This window comes from Notamacropus eugenii, chromosome 2 (assembly GCF_028372415.1).
Source record: "Notamacropus eugenii isolate mMacEug1 chromosome 2, mMacEug1.pri_v2, whole genome shotgun sequence".
Classification (NCBI taxonomy): domain Eukaryota; kingdom Metazoa; phylum Chordata; class Mammalia; order Diprotodontia; family Macropodidae; genus Notamacropus; species Notamacropus eugenii.
The window spans coordinates 434,368,842-434,385,709 of NC_092873.1; the positions used below are offsets into that span (position 1 = coordinate 434,368,842).

General features: G+C 44.1%; 1 protein-coding gene across 3 annotated transcripts in view; it reads right to left on the reverse strand.

The window, feature by feature from the left end:
* Positions 1–16,868, reverse strand: part of TMCC2 (transmembrane and coiled-coil domain family 2) — a 60,113-nt gene that overhangs the window by 19,107 nt on the left and 24,138 nt on the right. The window contains exon 1 of one of the 3 annotated variants that reach the window (XM_072648058.1): positions 5,092–6,144. The exons of the other annotated variants lie outside the window; for them this stretch is intronic. Coding sequence (XP_072504159.1) covers positions 5,092–5,280 — 189 coding nt within the window. The 5' untranslated portion in view covers positions 5,281–6,144. Of the gene's footprint in view, positions 1–5,091; positions 6,145–16,868 lie in introns of those variants that run through there. 3 annotated transcript variants of the gene reach the window in all.

A 16,868-nucleotide genomic window follows, 5' to 3' on the forward strand; every position in this document is an offset into this window, starting at 1 on the left:
TTTGGCATAGCTTGCTTTTCTTTTTTAAATAAATAATTTAATTTTAAATAAAATAATTTACATAAATAATTTTAAATAAATAATTTCAACCCATAAAATAATATATGCCAATAGCTTTCAATATACACAATCTATAGAACAATATATATTGACCTTTCAATATATACAATATAGACAACCTTCCAATACATGCAAACTACATAAACAGTAGATTCCAAAGCTGTCTTGCTTGTCTGTGCTTCCTTTTGGCCTTCCTGCATTAAAAAAAAAAAGATTCCTTAATGACTATTTTATTTTTTTCCTTACTGCCCTATCCTTCTGTCCTTACCATCCTGAACTGGGTTGACGGTGGGAGTGAGTGGAGAAAAATAAAGTCTTTGTAACAAATATGCATAGTGAAGCAAAATTAATTCCCACAAAAGCTGTGTCCAAAAATGCATGTTTTATTCTAGATTTTGAGTCCTACTTTTCCTTTATAAATTCCCAAGATTTCCCCTCCAAAGTCTGGGCCTCAGAGTTGGATGCATCACCAGGGCTCTCTGAGAATCCCCAAGACCTTGGCAAATGAGGAGAGGCACCCTCCCGCCCCTGACTCAGAGCCTTTTCCCCTTTCATTTATCTGACCCTGTTCCTCCTCCCAAAAAGCATCTAATGCATACTCAAAGGGTTGGCTAAAGTGCATTAACATTTTAAAACACGAAATAAGTATAATTGTCACTGCAATGTTTATTTCAGTTAGGTACCTGAGGACCAAAAGTCACAACCTGCGTCACAGGCAAAGCCACAAATGAAATCCTTCAGTCTACTCTGTGTAAAGCACTATTAGAGGTTCAGGTTCTCATTTAAATAGTTTGGCCCTGGTTTCAAGCATGAATTAGTCTTTTCTAGGCACTCCCTGTGTCACCCTTCTTTCCATGGACTCCCTCTTGACTCTGAGGGTCTCTTGTCACTTCTTGCTAATACCAGGCCATAGCCAGGGTTACTCCTCCTCATTTCTTTGGTTCAAGAAAGAGCAGGCCCCTTTTCTGTCTGAGCTTAAAGTCCAATCATCAGCTTCAAGAAGAATCTGCTCCCTTAGTGGTCACCTGAACCCCAGTTCGGCGGCTGTCATGCGGACTCCACTTCCTCTCCCCACCCCAGGAATTTGCTGAACTAATCTCTCTTCTGAACAGCGCTCTGTTCAGCTGTCCTGAAATGCCCCCACCAATCTCCATTAGCCCATCATGGGGCTGTTAAATGCCCCATTCCCTTGCCCTTTGAAAGCATCAAGTTAGGAGCCATGAGCCCCTTGACAGCAGGTTCTGTCTTTTGTCTATCTTTGTATCCCCAGTGCATAACATAATCCCTGGCACCCAGTAGGTATTTAATAAATGCTTGTTGGATGACTGACTAAGACATTTATCCAGCCTCCCAAAAGAGATAAACACATTGCCCTCCACAAGGGAGTCACACCTCCAGCCCCTATCTACCTGACAGTGCTGCTTTTCTGATAAACATTATAATCATCCACTCATCCATTTCTCCAACCCAACATTTAGGGTATATTTAGGGAGTATCTTTTGTTTTATTGGCCACACAATCTGCTAGAGGGCCCCTCTACTACAGCTCATCCCAACCAGAATTTCTCTGCACTTGACAGATTCTCACCTCTCATATTTCAGGACAGTAAATAGTCAATATTTATTAAGCTCATACCATGTGCACCAAATAACTACTCCCCCACCTCTCCCATATCACCCCCACTGATCCTCACATTTCCTCTAAGTCATGGCTCTTACCCATTTTCTCCTACATCTCTAGTTTCTACACTACCTCTCTTTCCAGATCTCCTCTTGGGCTCTATTGTTTAGTCTTTTCAGCCTGAGTTTCTGATCCTGCCTCTCCTAGTTCTCTAGTAGATCATCTGGATCTCACATCCAGGAAATATTCAGGGAGGTCAAACACCTTTCTCATTTCCATTATCTCCTAAGATCCTCAAGGAGAGAAGATGGGGCTACATCTGAAGTTCTCCTAGGATAACAGGATAAAAAAAATCTAGTGATCCCCTATCTCTTGTAGCTTGCTGGACCTGTCTCTTCCCTGTACCACCATGCACCCACACACACCCCCACACACACCCACACCCACACACACACATACCCCAAGGATGGATCAGCCTGCAGAGACAATCTGAGGAGCCTTCTCTCCACATACCCCTATACCCACCTCCCTATTTACATGGGCTCAGAATGTCTCTGAGGACCTCACCTGCCCATGTACCATCTCCAAAAGCTGTGCTGGTGATGGGGTCCCAGGCTCTCTGACCCCCCAGCTCTCTGTGGACTGGATCAGGCTCAGGATCTCACCGTCCCTGGGAAGCGCCAGCCTTGCTTGGGAAGAAGGGACCTACTAGCAGGCACAGCGGGGCATCTCATCTGAGTACCAGCCCTGGGGGATTAGGGACGGATTGCTCTGAAAGCCTTCCCATCCCTCCCCCACCCCCTCCCCCAGCACTGGTGGTACTGTGCATTCCCATCTGGCAGCCTCCTGGCAGGTCACCAAGGAGGGATCATTGGGAATTGGACCTAGCTGGGGGAGGAGGAGGGAGGGTTCTCCTAGTAGGGCTGTCCTAATCCCTAATCCCAGCTAGTTGAACTAGGAACTCAGCCTGCACAGGGATGAATAGATGTAGTAATCAGTCATTCCTAATTCAGGTGAGAGCAGCAAAGCTATTGCCATGGACACGTGTATAGGTACCACTCATAGACACAACTCTCTCTCCCAGTTAACAGAACACACACACACACACACACACACACACGCACACACATGTGCAAAACCAGCTTCTTACACTTACATATACATACTCATGGTTATGACACAGTAGTACACTGTTACAGGAACATGTGCATGTTCATACTCAAACCCCTACAAACATTGGCATATACCCACCTGTAATTCCCTCTGCACAAATCACATCATCAATCAATCCACAAGCATTTATTAAGCGCTTGTTATATGGCGGGCACCATGCCAGGAGCAAGGGATACTGATACAAAGGAAGAAGCAATCCCTGCCCTCAAAGAGCTTACTCCACACCAATGAATAGTGTGCCCCCTGGACGGGACCATCTAGCCCAGGGTTTCTTATCCTGTTCTATGCAATGAATCCCTTTGGTAGACTGGTGGAGCCTAGGACCCCCTTCTCAGAGCCACATTTTTTAATGCATAAAATGAAATTCAAAAGATTTTAAAGGAAACTAATTATGTTGAAATAAAATTATAAAAATATTTTTAAAAGCAAGTTCATAGACCCTGAGTTAAGAACCTCTGCCCTTGTATAAGCCTTTCATTTTATAGATGAGGACACCGAGGCCCCAGGAGGCTAAGTGACTTCCCCAAGGTCATATAGGTAGTGAGCATCAGAGATTCGATTTGCACTCAAGTGCTTTGACTAAACGATCAGCACTCCTTCTACCATACCACATGGTCTCAAAACCTTTAGGGCTGCCCATAGTCGTTTCTTACATCCATCCCCTCCTCTTTTGCATGTTCACTGCCACCACCCTAGGATAGCTTCTTATTACCTGGATCAGCAGCTCTCAAAATATAGCCCAAAGAGCTCTGGGAATCCCTGAGACCCTTTCAGGAGGTCCATAAGATCAAAACTATTTTTTAAAATAATGCTAACATGTTTTTATTTCCAAATTGATAACTGTTGATAGATACAAACCATGTAAACAAAAGTTCTTTGGACAGTTCTAAATAATTTTTAAGAGTATAAAGGGCTCCTAAGACTATGAAGTTTGAGAAATGCTGACCTAGACTATTGAAGTAATTTTGTAACAGTTATTCCTGCTCCCACCTTCTACCAGTTCCAATCTGCCTTTGGTATTGCTGTCAGATGCATCTTCCTTACCCAGAGATCACAGATCTGATCCCCCAAAATAGGGGGCCCTCTTACCTTTCCAGCCAGATCTCACATTACTCCCCTCCAAGCACTACATATTCCAGCTACCCAGAATGACTCTCCCTCCCTCCTCCTCCCTCAGCTTCCCAACAAACCCCATTCTCACATCTCTCTTCCTTTTTTTCTGTCTGTTCCCTGTGCCTGGGAGGGATATCTCCCTCCTCCTCTTTACCTGCTAAATTCCTATCTATCTTTAAAGCTCAGCTCAAATGTTACCTCTGAAGCCTTTCCTTATTCTCCCCATGACCTCCACTCCATGTCTCCTCCCCTCCTCCCTTTTTTGGTTAACTCACGTATCCTATAATCTTGTAGGTTATAGTTACCTGTTGGGGCTATCTTCTTGTACCATATATGTGATTTCATTGATATAGAGAAGTCCCAGTGAGGAAATTCCCTCCACCAATGCATACCACACCATCTACTCTTCAAACTACGTATCTTTAGAGAGTTTCCTGGAACACTGAGAAGTACATTGTGATATCTAGGTTTACACAGGCTGTAAGCATCAGAGGCAGGAACTGAACTCAGAGTTTCCTGACCCTACTTTCTACTCGTCCTCCCCTTCTGACTCAACTGTCAACTCTTTGATGTTAGGGATTATCTCTTAGCCAAGCTGAGCACAGTACTTTGCATACACCAGATGCTTAATAAATGTCTGTTGTATTATGCTGAGGAGATATGAGATGGTCTTAGGATCATGGGATCATTGGTCTAAAGCTGAAGGGGACCTTAGAAGTCTTCTAGTCTAACCCTCACCTGTTATAGGTGAGGAATCTACCCAATTTCCTTAGACTCCAAGATTTCTAATTAAAAAAAGATATCTCTTAACTAGAGAATGTGAGAGCTGAAAGAAATCCCAGAAAGAATCTAGCCCAACCCCCTCCTTTCACAAATGGGTAAACCAAGATCCAGAGAATCCAGCAATTTGCCCAGAGTCATACAATTAGTGAAACAGCAGAGCCAGAACTAGAACTCAGGTCTCCTGACACCCAATCCAGTGTCCTGATACCTAGTCCATACTCGGCTGAGGCTGGAGTCACAGCCTCCCTTTGAGCCTCTCTCAAGAGATTAGCTTTCCCTGACTTGCACCAGGCCCTGTCCAGCAAAGCAGCTTCAGAGAAGAAATAAGGAAGGCTAACATACAATTTTCTCTGCCTCTTGGGACTTCATCGGGATGTTTTCAATCAGCAGAAGAAACTCTAAGTAGCCAGTAGAGGGGGCCAGGAGTCCACAGAACTGGGTGAAGTTAGCCAAGGGAAGAAAGTGGCCAGGGTTGGCAGACTGGGATTTCCAGGCCTCTGTAATGAACTTCACACAGGTCCCCACGGTCATCCAATTCCACACTTGAGGTTCCAGCCAGGGGCTTAGGTCTTATATAGAGGGAGTGATCAAGACTGCTGACTGTCAGAATCCCGAAGCTCAAGAAGGAGCAGAGAGATAAGAGCAACTGGTTGGTATCTTTGGGTTCCCTGCTGCCAAAAAAATAGGGTGGGGGTAGGGGACATATGGGGAAATCCAAGGAGATCACCCTGTACCCACGATGACCTAGCCATGCGAGTCATGAGCTCTATGAAAACCTAATAAATATTTGTCATTGATGATGACTTGAGGGCCAAGGAGCTGGGTTAAAGTTAGCTTACACAGAAGAAGTGGAGGCTAGAGTTTGGCGGGTGGGAGGAGATAGAGGAGAGGGAAGAGTGCCCAGAAAACTGCCTCAGCTTTAGATCCAGAGGTCTGAACCCAGAGGCCACTGATAGATTTCAAGGAATGTAAGAAGTTGGATGAAGTCAGCTAAAGAAGGGAGTTCAGGGAATCTCTGTAGTCAGAGACCTCACTCCCTCTGCCAAGAACATACTTTAGGGATCTTTAGGATTCCTAATCATCAGTCAAGCCTACAGCATGTCAGTCAAATGCCCTGGGAAGTTTTTCCAGCCTCTTCTAGGGTTTTGCCATCACCCCATTTTGGAAGTCTGAGTTCCATGCCAGGGAGGACTTTGTGCTCAGCACAATTACCCAGCAGCAGGTGGCAGAGAGAAATCACCATCTGCTAAAAGGGAAGAAAGAGATAGGGTAAAGACTGGCAGACAGTCTGACAGGACAGAGAACACCCTCCCTAGCCTTATACTTCTCTCCACTGCTCTGTTCTCTTCTTGAGTGTAACAGAAAAGTTTAACAGTATAACAGTGTAACAGAGCGTTGAGTGCAACAGAAAAGTGCTGGATTTGGAATCAAGGGAAACCATGACCCAGCTTCCTCCTCTGACTGCTGCCTACTAGCTATGTGATCAGTGGAAAGTCACTTAACTTTGAAATTCCATTCCTTCATCCTCCATGGATAATTATAGAGCCTGCCTCACAAGGTTGGATTATATATAAGGATGTTATAACGATTATATGAGGTGAAGTATGTTAAAGTGCTTTACAAGTTTTAAAGTGATATAGAAATGTTGGCTAGTACTTTTCTTTCAGAAGCAGAAAAAGATCTTAAATATAAGGTAGCAAAATCTCTTGTTCCTCAGTCAGGAATTCTGTATATGCTGGGTAGACAAACTTGACACAGAGCAGCTTTGCTTTCTGAATGGATGAATGAATGAATGATAAAAGAAAAAAATTAATATCAAGGTTCAAAATGGGCAGAAGAAAGTCATTCTCACCAATGTCTTCCCTGTGGATTTAAAGTCAACAGTAAAATGTTTAACTTTAAGTCTTGAGAATTCTGATCAGTGCAATGACTAACTATAATTCCAGAGGACCAAGGATGAAGCCAGCTGCCCACCACCTGATGGAGAGCTGATGGACTCAGGATGCTGAAGGAGGCACACATTTTCAGACATAGCTAGTGGGAATATTCGTTTTGCATGAATATGTGTATTTGTCACAAGGCTTTTCTTTTTTTCTTCTTTTCTAGTGGGGGAAGGAAAGATGGGGAAAGAGGGCAAAATGCTTACTAATTGAAAAAAAACTTTAAAAATAAAGAAAATTTGAAAAGAAAAATTTACATCTATATAAGAGTAAATTCTTCCTTGGGGGCTGACAGGAAAGTAGGAGGGGTAAGTGCTCTCAAAGAGGCGGCCCTGTTGAGTAACAGATACACTCTCTGGAAGTCAGGGGATTCTCCAAACACTAAAAAAGATTTAAATGCTTATTGATTGACTACAAGTTAGGTTTAAGCTGTCCTGAGGTTCCTTCCATATAACTTTTTTTTTTTTTTCTGGGAGAGTGGAAGGAGACAATAGGTATCCACCTAGATACCACCTGGGTGAGTCAGAGGAAGTCAGAAATGTCATTTCAATAGCAATGAAAGGAGAAAGAATGAGGAAGACACAGGGAAAAAAAGACAAAAATCAGAGGCAAACTGGTTTGAGGAAGGATGGGATGAGGTAAAGAATAACTATAGTTCTGTAAATAAAAATGCTGTTTATTGGAAATTCTATCAACCCTGCAACTCCCAGTTTTGGAGGTCTGGCCCTAGAATGGAAATCCCATGACCCTGCAGCCTCTCCTTTGAAATGGTTCAGGCAAAGCACATGGTCTCCACAACACTGCAGTGTCTCGGAGATGTAACTGAATTTTAATAAAATCTGGTATTAGTTCCTTTATACTGGCTATAGGAAGGTATTGCAGCTTCTACATATCTCACTTACCTGACCTAACAAAACAAATGGACTTCCCTCCACTTCAAAATGGGACCTTAGAGAGACCGTGGAGACAAGGCAGTGTGACACAGGAACAAAGAATCATAAGACTAAGATTTGAATTTCATCTCTGCTACTTAGTACCTGTATGACTCTGGAAAAATTACTTCATCTCTATTGGCTATAGTTTCTCTATCTATAAAATGAGGTGTCTGAAAAAGATTCAATTCAGCCCTTAGGAGCCTACCTACTATAAGTAAGAAAACTCTTGGGCTCTGGATATTGAGGGGGAAAAAAAGCCCAAGAAGGCGACATTCTATTGACTCCTCAACTCTAAACTGTACAAAATTATAACCTTCCCTACTGCAGTGTTTTGCATATAATAGGCACTTAATAAATGTTTGATTGTATCTTCCTAGCAATATTATCATTCTCCACTCATAATCTCCCGGTTTCTATCATCTTTGCTGCATTTCTATTTTCTTTATTTCACTCATCTTTCACTTCTCTTTCAGCATCTCCCCCCCATCTGTATGACTTGGGGCAAATCCCTCCTTGGGCCTCAGTTTCCTCATCTGTAAAATGAACTGAGGTCCCTTCCAGGTCTAGCAGTACATTATCCTCTTCATTTTCTTCTAGTTTAACTTTGTCATCCTTTCCTTTCTTTCCTCTCTCCTCTCCCCACCTTTCCCCCATTTCCTGTTTTCCCCTTCCTTTTTTCTCATTTCAATAATATACTAGAACACAAGTTGTCATTGGGCGGGGGAGGGGAGGGAAGGAAGCACAGGCTGTAGGAGAGAATGGCATCCAAAGCTGCTAAATTTAGTGGCTGAGAACAGGACGGCCTGGAGCTCCAGGAGCCTGGACCAAAGCAAGAAAATCTGCCACCCAACATTCCTCCTTCAAAAGCTAGGGACTCACATAATAAAAGTGAAAGTGAATGTCTTTCCTTTTTGTTGACAAATATAACTGATAAAAGTGGAAAGAGATACACAGCATCAGTGGCAATCCTTCTCCCGGGTTGTTTTGCATAACTGTTTCAGGGAGTGTACTTTGTGAAGAGTTTGTTGGGTTGTTTTCCATGTCTACATACAACAAATAAATCAATCCTTTTTTTTTTTTTTTAGAAAAAAAAATGCTGGATTTGCCTTTAACTCTCCTCTCTCTCTACCTGGCTGGTCCACAAAAGTCAATGTTCATTATTTTCTCTCTTTCTTACATCTCTTTTCAGTTACTGCCAGATTTGCCTACATGGAATCTGCTAGGATCCAAGATGTAGAGCTAGAAGAGACCCCAAAGGCCTTCATGTTCATTCTACAGATGAGGAAACTGAGGCCCAGAGAGATTAAATGATTTGGCCAGGGTAACACAAGCAGAAACGCTTAGAGGCATAATTGGACAGGTCTTCTGACTCTAGAGTCAGTGTTTTTCCTACTGTGCCGTGTTTATGCACCAAATTTAATTTATTAAACATTCACTATGTACATGACCCTATGCTAGGCACTGAGGATACAAAGAGAAACAGAATAGTTTTTGTTCTGAAGGAACAAAATGGGGGTCAAGGAGAATATAATATGTATACAGAGAAGTAAATCTGAACCTCTCTTCCCCACCCATGGAGATCCAGCATGGAATCACATATCCTTCTGAGTGAATCAAGACAAGGGTACCAAGGTTTCCTGGGAGTATCCACACAGGAGGCCTATCCACACAGGACCTAACCCAGACAGGTCCAAAGCATAGGGTGGTAGGGAAGCTTATACTCTGCGACTTCTGACTACAGGCACACAGGGAGAACTGTGTATACAAATGTGTCTTGGGCAGAACTCTGTGTGTGGAAGTCCTTCTTGAGTAAGTGTGGGGGTGGGTAGGTGGGTGGGTGTGACACTAACACGGTACCAGAGACTGTTCCATAGAAACAGAGAAACAGTCACTCACTAGAGTTAGCAGAGGCAAAGCAAAATTTGTGCCAGGCAGGAGGAAAAGATCCTTGATTTCACGCACTTCACATTCATAGCAACTGCCATAGGGAAGGATGGGCTGGTAAAAAGCCAAGGACCCAGGGAGGAAGCCAGATTTCTTTTCCTGGAGGTCTTTAAGAAAAGAGAGAAATCTTTCCCTCAACATCATTTTCTTGGAATCGTGTAGAACAGCCTTGTCTGGAGACAGGGGGCTCAACAAGATGACCTTTACAGAGTCCTTCTAACTCAGCATCTCTGCTTTTTATCACAGGCTATCTTTGTGCTAGGGTCCCTATCAAAGGGGCTTGTCTGGCAAGTCTTAGAGTTTGGCCAAGGAATATATCCACAAGGCCATCCATCCCCCAAGGAGTTAACAGAAAGGCACAGAGCCCAGATTATGTGCAAGGCTAAAGCTGCCTTTCTCAGGCTATGGAGAAACCTTATGTAATGAAGTTAATGTTACAGGCAGTTGTCTTTCTAGGACAGGGTTCACCTTTCCAGCAGCCCTAAGGAGGCCTCCTCATCACAATATCGCCTTGGATCTAATTCTCCTTTTTTTCTATGAGACTCACTAAATTATTCACCAGATGTGAAGACAGCCCTTGATTTGGGGGAGGGGGTCCAGGCAGTGGGCTATAAAGAGAGGAGGATGGAGACTCAATATACTCTCATTCAGATCTCTAGCAGCCAGACTGATAGGAAGGTTAAAGAGGACCAAAGAAACAAGTAGTGTCTCGGCCAGCTTGTCAAGGCTGCTAAAAACTCCAGCAAGTGCAGGACAAGTTAATGGAAGCAACTCCCTAGAAATCAATCTCACCCTCTGCCCAGCCCCCAACTCTCTGCTGTGGATTTGTTGAGGGCCTACTATCCTTAGAAGCTTAGCTCACCACCCTTTAATGAAGCTTAGGGAATTCCTTGGTTTCCCAGGGGACTAGAAGGCCTTATGTATGTGTGTCCATCTTTGTTCCTATTTCAAGTCACTCTTCTCCTTCAAGCGTAAATAGAGAAAGTCCAAATGTAGTTTACATAAAAGTGGGGGAGGGTGGAGGAAGAGAAGCTAGGATCATGTTCATGATACTGTATTTCCATTGCCTCATCAGGCAGCAGAAGGGCCCAGGGTCACATTTCACTTCTCAGGGATGTGACCAGATCCAGAGAGGAATCCGTCTTGGTGACCAGGAGTACTGAGCTAACTCCCACAGCCCCCACCCACCCTGCCAGACCAGACTCCTCTTGGTCTGAAACTCAATGCCAGAGAACGCCTTCACCCCGGCTGCTATTGGCTCTGGCAGAGAGAGGTCTGACACCTGAAACTCCACTATGCCTTCTTCCCAGGCAAAGGGAGTCAGGGGGTGGTGAGGGAGCCAAAGCTGAAATGGATAGAACCCTGGAGAGGAGAGAAGACTAATTCAGTAGCTCTTCTCTGGGTTTGGACTGGCTTTGCCTCCAAATCTCTACTGCCATTGTTAGCCAAGGTAGCCTTTGCTGAAGAATCATTGACTAAAAGGCAAGGAGTCAGGTAGGAAAAGGCCTGGACCAAAATTCCCTCTAGGCCAGATCCCTAGGAACAATTCACTCATAAACTCACTATACCCCAAGTTACCCCCCCCCACATACACACACACACAACTCCTTGGAAACCATACTTGTAGAGGGGGATAAGAAGGAAGGAGAAAGGAAGGAAGAAAAGAAGAAAGGAAGGAAAGAAGGAAAGAACATTTAAGTACCTATTACGTACTAGTTACTGTGCTAAGTGCTTTCCAAATACTGTCTCACTTGACATGGTATTTGAATACATGGTGGGCAGGGTGTCTTCTAAAAAGAATCCAGAACAATACGGAGCAGAATCTGAGATGGTATAGGGGAAGAGAGGAATGCAGTCCAATTCTTGAGGCTTGGTTGAACAGGAGACATGCATCCTCATGGGAATGGGCTATAGGGATAGAGAATGGACTTGCGATTTTATTAATACAGGGAACTCCCTGGACAAGGAAGCTTCGTCTGCCACCTTCAGTTTTATAGCCTTTAAGAGTTACCTAGAGCACTGAGACAGATGTTATGTAACTTGTGCAAGGGCACACAGGAAGACTGCCAGATGCCCAGGTCTGGGAGTGAATTAAAAATAGATTATCCTCATAAGACAAGAACAAATTCAATGAAGTCAAAAAAGCTGTTTATGATCCTTGAAGTTTATCTATTTGGGGAAGGGGCAATTTCCCATTTTCTAAGGCCTCTTCAGTCTTCAACTTAAGCATGAGGAGTGCTATTTAGATTTAAGGAAGAATTTCCTGACTGTGCGGATCATTATATCTCAAAAGGGCAGATTGCTGTGCTGGAGCCTGAAGGCCTCTGGGAATTGGAGGACCTTTTAATCACTAATGAATAAGGATTCCTGGCAGATCAAAGGCAGTGCTCCTCTCTAGCTAGTCGATCAGGGCACTGCCAAAGAAGGTTGCCTAGTGGGCAATGCTGGATGCTGCTCTCCTGGTTCTTTCTGCCTGAAGAAACCAAAGGGTTCCAGAGGTGGAAAAGTAGATCATCCATTAGACACAGGACAGGAAGGAGGAAGGAACTTTTCTCCTCTAGCATCTCAAAGAGAAGGTAATGCGCATGTATGTGTGTATTTGTGATAAACATGAAAGTACTTGCACACAGTTATACTTACAGTACAATGCATGTCTATGTGTGTACATGTGTACTGTAAATGAATATCTCTGTTCCCATATGAATCTAGGCCAGGAGGTCCTGGTGACAGCCCAGATTCCTTGGTTCTCTTAGTCCTCAGTAGCCGAGGCTGATGCCCACTTAAGTTGCCTAATAAGCAACGTAGCCTTTTGGGTTTGGATGCTACAGATGACAGAATGGCCTGTTCGGACTTGGGTGGCACTATAATCATTGATTATTCCTCAATTATAACCTTTCCCCTCCCATCCCAAACAGAGGAGGAAGGATGTTAAAAAAAACAAGTCTCAGAAAAGGCAATTTCACCCTTCCCCCACCCATTGGTCTCTAGACACATAAACAAGCAGGAATCCCTCAGCCTTTGCCAAGATCTTAGACTTTTCTTGGCAAGGGCTTCCAACCAGGGGCCTGTCCCTCACTAGCCATCCCTTGTGGTAAACACGGGTGTTTGTTTATGCCAAAGTGAGAAAATCTCAATCAGTTGCTAAAGCTGGAAGAGGAAATTGAAAGGACAGGAAACCTGAGGTCTCTCCCTGTTTACTGATTTACTGATTCCCTGCTGTCTCCCTGTATGGGTTCTGGAGATAACATCCTGGTGTGAATGTTAGAAAAAGCCCAGTCAGAGTATCCTAAGCAAGCTCCACCCTCAACTGCCTAGTCCCCTAAGGCTGAGAGTGATCTCAGCTCCACTTCTGCACTAGGGCTTCAAAGGAAATGGTTTAACTTGTGTGCCTGTCTGTCAGTCCCACAGTGTCAATTCTGCTCATGAACAGTTCTCCCAAATGCTTTGGATCTGTATTTCTTAAAGCTACTGGATGTTTTCTTTTCTCCCTAAGCTACCAGCATTCCACCCATGGAATTTCATTCATCTTTACTCCAGTCCTAGAATGGGGTAGTTCATATTTCACAGAGGGGCAAGAGGTTACACTGCACAGGCAACGGAGAGATGGGCTACACGCTCCCAACGTCTGAGCTTGGGATCCTGCTGCATGAGTCTGGTGGGTGCTCAAGCAGAAGGCCTCAGCCTGGGGTGTAGTGACAGCCAGTGGGGCTCCCACAGACAGTGAAAAGCTCTGAAAAGCTCAGCAGCAGGGCAAAGATGAGGAAGAAGAGAAGAAAGGGGAGGGAGAATTCGGTCAGATTACAGGAAGGCATGAAGAGCCTTATAACGTGCCACCGCTAGGGCCCAAAATGTCTCCTGGGGGAAGAGTGGTGGTCAGGGTAGGAGGAGTCAGAGAGCTATATCTTTCCCAACGATGCAGCTATTTAGCAACAAATAGGAATGCACTTGTTTGTCTACACCTGGGCTGGAGGTGAAGATAAGCTCCATTTCCCAAACCATTCACCCCTACCAGAATTTTTATGGTCTCCTAGACAGGTACATGAAGTTATTTTGGCCCTAACCTGCCCCTTAAACCAGGCCTAGGTTTCCCCTGTGAGTTATGTATATCCTACAGCATCAAAGGTGAAGAGAATCCATGTGGTCTAGATTCATAGTCCATGTATCTCCTTAGCCAATGGAGAAGTCAGGAGACTCCCTGGAACTTGAGGCCGTCACTGTGTGTCTCTCTGAAATTCTGACTTCTCTTCTTCTGGCTCAGGGTCTCTTGCCTTTCTGGGGTGGGATACGGAGGTTGGTTGTAGCCGAGCAGCAAATGTTAGCTGTCATGGTGGCACTCAGTAATGCAGCATTCCAGCTGGGCCATCTCTGGTCAGGAAGCCAGCTGGTGAAATCGAAACAATGGCAAAGGGTGTAGGGAGCGGGGGAAGCTCATGAATTAAAAATAGATGCTAGTAATAGCCTGGAGACTGGAGGGAGCATGTGCAACTCTCTATTTACGAGGAGAGAAAAATACCTTCTATTCAGGCATAGAGACTACAGGGATTAAACCACCAGCACCCAGGCTTCTCACATTAACCAAGTATCTTCTGGTGCCTGAGGGAAACCAGCTGCTGACAGCAAACCACATTTCCTGAACAGGCCTTTTACCTCTCCTCCCTGCCTCCAACTCCCAGTTTTTATTCTAGGTGGGAATACGGGATCAGAGGACCTCCAAAATCACCTAGTCTAACTTCCTCATTTTAGATAAGGGCTCTGAGGCCCAGAAGATCCAACTGACTTCCCTAAAGACACATAGGTAGTTAAAGTAACAAGTTTTGAACCCAGGTCCTCTGACTTCAAAACCAGTCTGTCCTGATCCCCTCTTGACTTCTCAAAATTCTCACTTCACCTTCCTGAAGGAAAAACTCCAAGGGTTGGAAAAGCTTAAGGAAAGAGCAGCTAAGAGAAGTAGTCACTAGCGTCCATGGTGAGGAAAGCCTTACTTTCTAGGATCTGGTGATGCTGGCCTCACTGCCATTCCTCACACAAGACCCTCCATCTCTTGACTGCGTTCCTTTTCTCTGACTGTCCTCCATGCTTGCAAGGCTCTCCCACCTCATCTCTGCCTCCTGGCTTCTCTGGCTTTCAAGACTCCACTTACATCCCACCTTCTGCTGGAAGACTTCCCCAGTGCCCCCCACTGCTAGTTCCCTCCCTCTGTGACTACCTCCAGTTTATTCTGTAGATATCTTGTACCTACATATTGTTTGTATGTTGTCTCTTCCACTGGAACTCGAGGTCCTTGAGGGTAGGGACAGGGTTTTTGCCTTTCTTGGTATCTTTAGTTTTTACCATGATACCTGGTATATAGTCAATTCTTGCTGACAAAAAAGGCATCTCAGGTCATAGTCAGGTCTAAGGAAAAGACCACAAAGTTAGGAGTGTAGAGAATTAGGTCCTAGTCCTGGCTGTGGGTTTAGATGAGTGATCTCAGGTAAGCCTTGGTAGACAGGGCTCCAGACCACTCTGAAAGCTCCAGGGACTTGACTCTTAAGGGACTGTCTCTAGCTCTCAAGATGTCAAGTATCCTAGTGCCCTTCTACCCTGAAAGGGTTAATGCTGCTTCCACAAGGGTCAAACTGAGAACCTCATAATAATAGCTTCCATCAAATCTATTAAAGGAACTTGGAAGAACATTCTGTTTAACACCTTCATTTCACAGGTTCAAATTCTTCCTCAGATATTTCCTAGCTGTGTGACCCTGGGCAAGTCACTTAATTCAATCATCCAATTCAAGAAACATTTGTTTATGCTTAACCTCTCTCAGTCTCAGTTTGCTCATCTGTAAAGTCAGAATAAGGACCTACCTCCCAGGACTGTGGTGAAGATCAAGTGAGATAACACATAAAGCACTTTGCAAACTTTGAAATGCTACTTAAATGCTGGCTCTTATTACTATCTCTGAGATTTATCAGTGAAATGGAGAAAGTAATTCCTAAGCTACCTACTTTTCATGACTACTGTGAAAATCAATTCAAGGATATAAACGTGAAAAGTTAAAAGTAACTGACAGATGTAAAATAAAAATAACTCCCACTATCTAAGGTAGGAGTCTAGCTGTAAGGACACACTATGTGATCTGGTCAATAAGTCACCAAATGCCACTGAGCTTTCATTTGAATCCTCCCTCTCTGTCTCGCTCTCTCAGGAACAATGTGCAGACAAAATGAGATAACAGATGGAAGAGCCTGGCAGATCAGTTTACCAAACCGACTAGTATGTCCAACCTGGCACTAAGAACCCTATTTGACCCTTGGCCCATCTCATTCCTGTGTTTCCAGTGTCAACAACTCTATTTTCTCCTTATCCTCTGCCTTCCATTGTCCTCTGTTTGTCTGGAAAACTTTCCAAATTCTTCTGCATTCAAGAATGAGGAGGTTCAAATTCTCTTTTATTAAAAAACTGAAGTAACAGTAGAGTTCCTTACCTGCACTTTAAAAAAAAAAAAAAACCCACTAGGTATAAAGAGTCCTGGATGCATGACCTCCAGATGCACATTAAACTTTAATGTTTTACCATTCACTACCCTGCCCACTCTGAGCTCTGGGCCACATAACAATGTCAGTTGATTCATTCACTTCCCACCTTTTAGAGCAAGGATCATTAACTTATTCTGAGTGACCTATTTTTGATTTTCCCCCAAAGGGAGGACATAGAATTATAGTATCCAAGTGACATACACTGAGAGTGGAGGATGGGGCTGGCCTCCAGAAATGCTCTCTTCCCCACAAGCTAAAGAATAGTGAGCTTGGTGATCATCCAAACTGGGCTTTAAGATCTACAGGCAGACAGGGATCTACCTAATCTGAGAAATGAAGGGCCAGGATCACCCATGGAATTTCTAGAACAGCTCAGGAGCCAATGGTGGTAAGTTCGGCAATGTGCAGAAAAGGATTGAACCAAAGTACCATGAAGGATGGGGATTATGTGAGCCTAGAAAATGGAACTATATTTGTGTTAAAACATTATGGATTCCATTCTCTGCTGCCAGTTTTAGTTGGCATTAACTTTTTCTCCTTTTTTGTTTTTGGCATTAACTTTTTTCCAAGAGAGCTACTTTCGATTTTCTCCCAAAGGAAGAGCAGGGAATAGTGGCATCCAAGTGCCATTTTGGAGGACGGGGCTGGTTTCCAGATATGTTCTCTTCCCCACAAGCTAAAGTGTAGTGGGCTTGGTGTATCCCCATGCTAGGCTTTGAGGTCTATGGCAGATAGAGCTCTACCTATCAGAGAGTCCTGATCTGAGGAACCAAGGGCCAAGA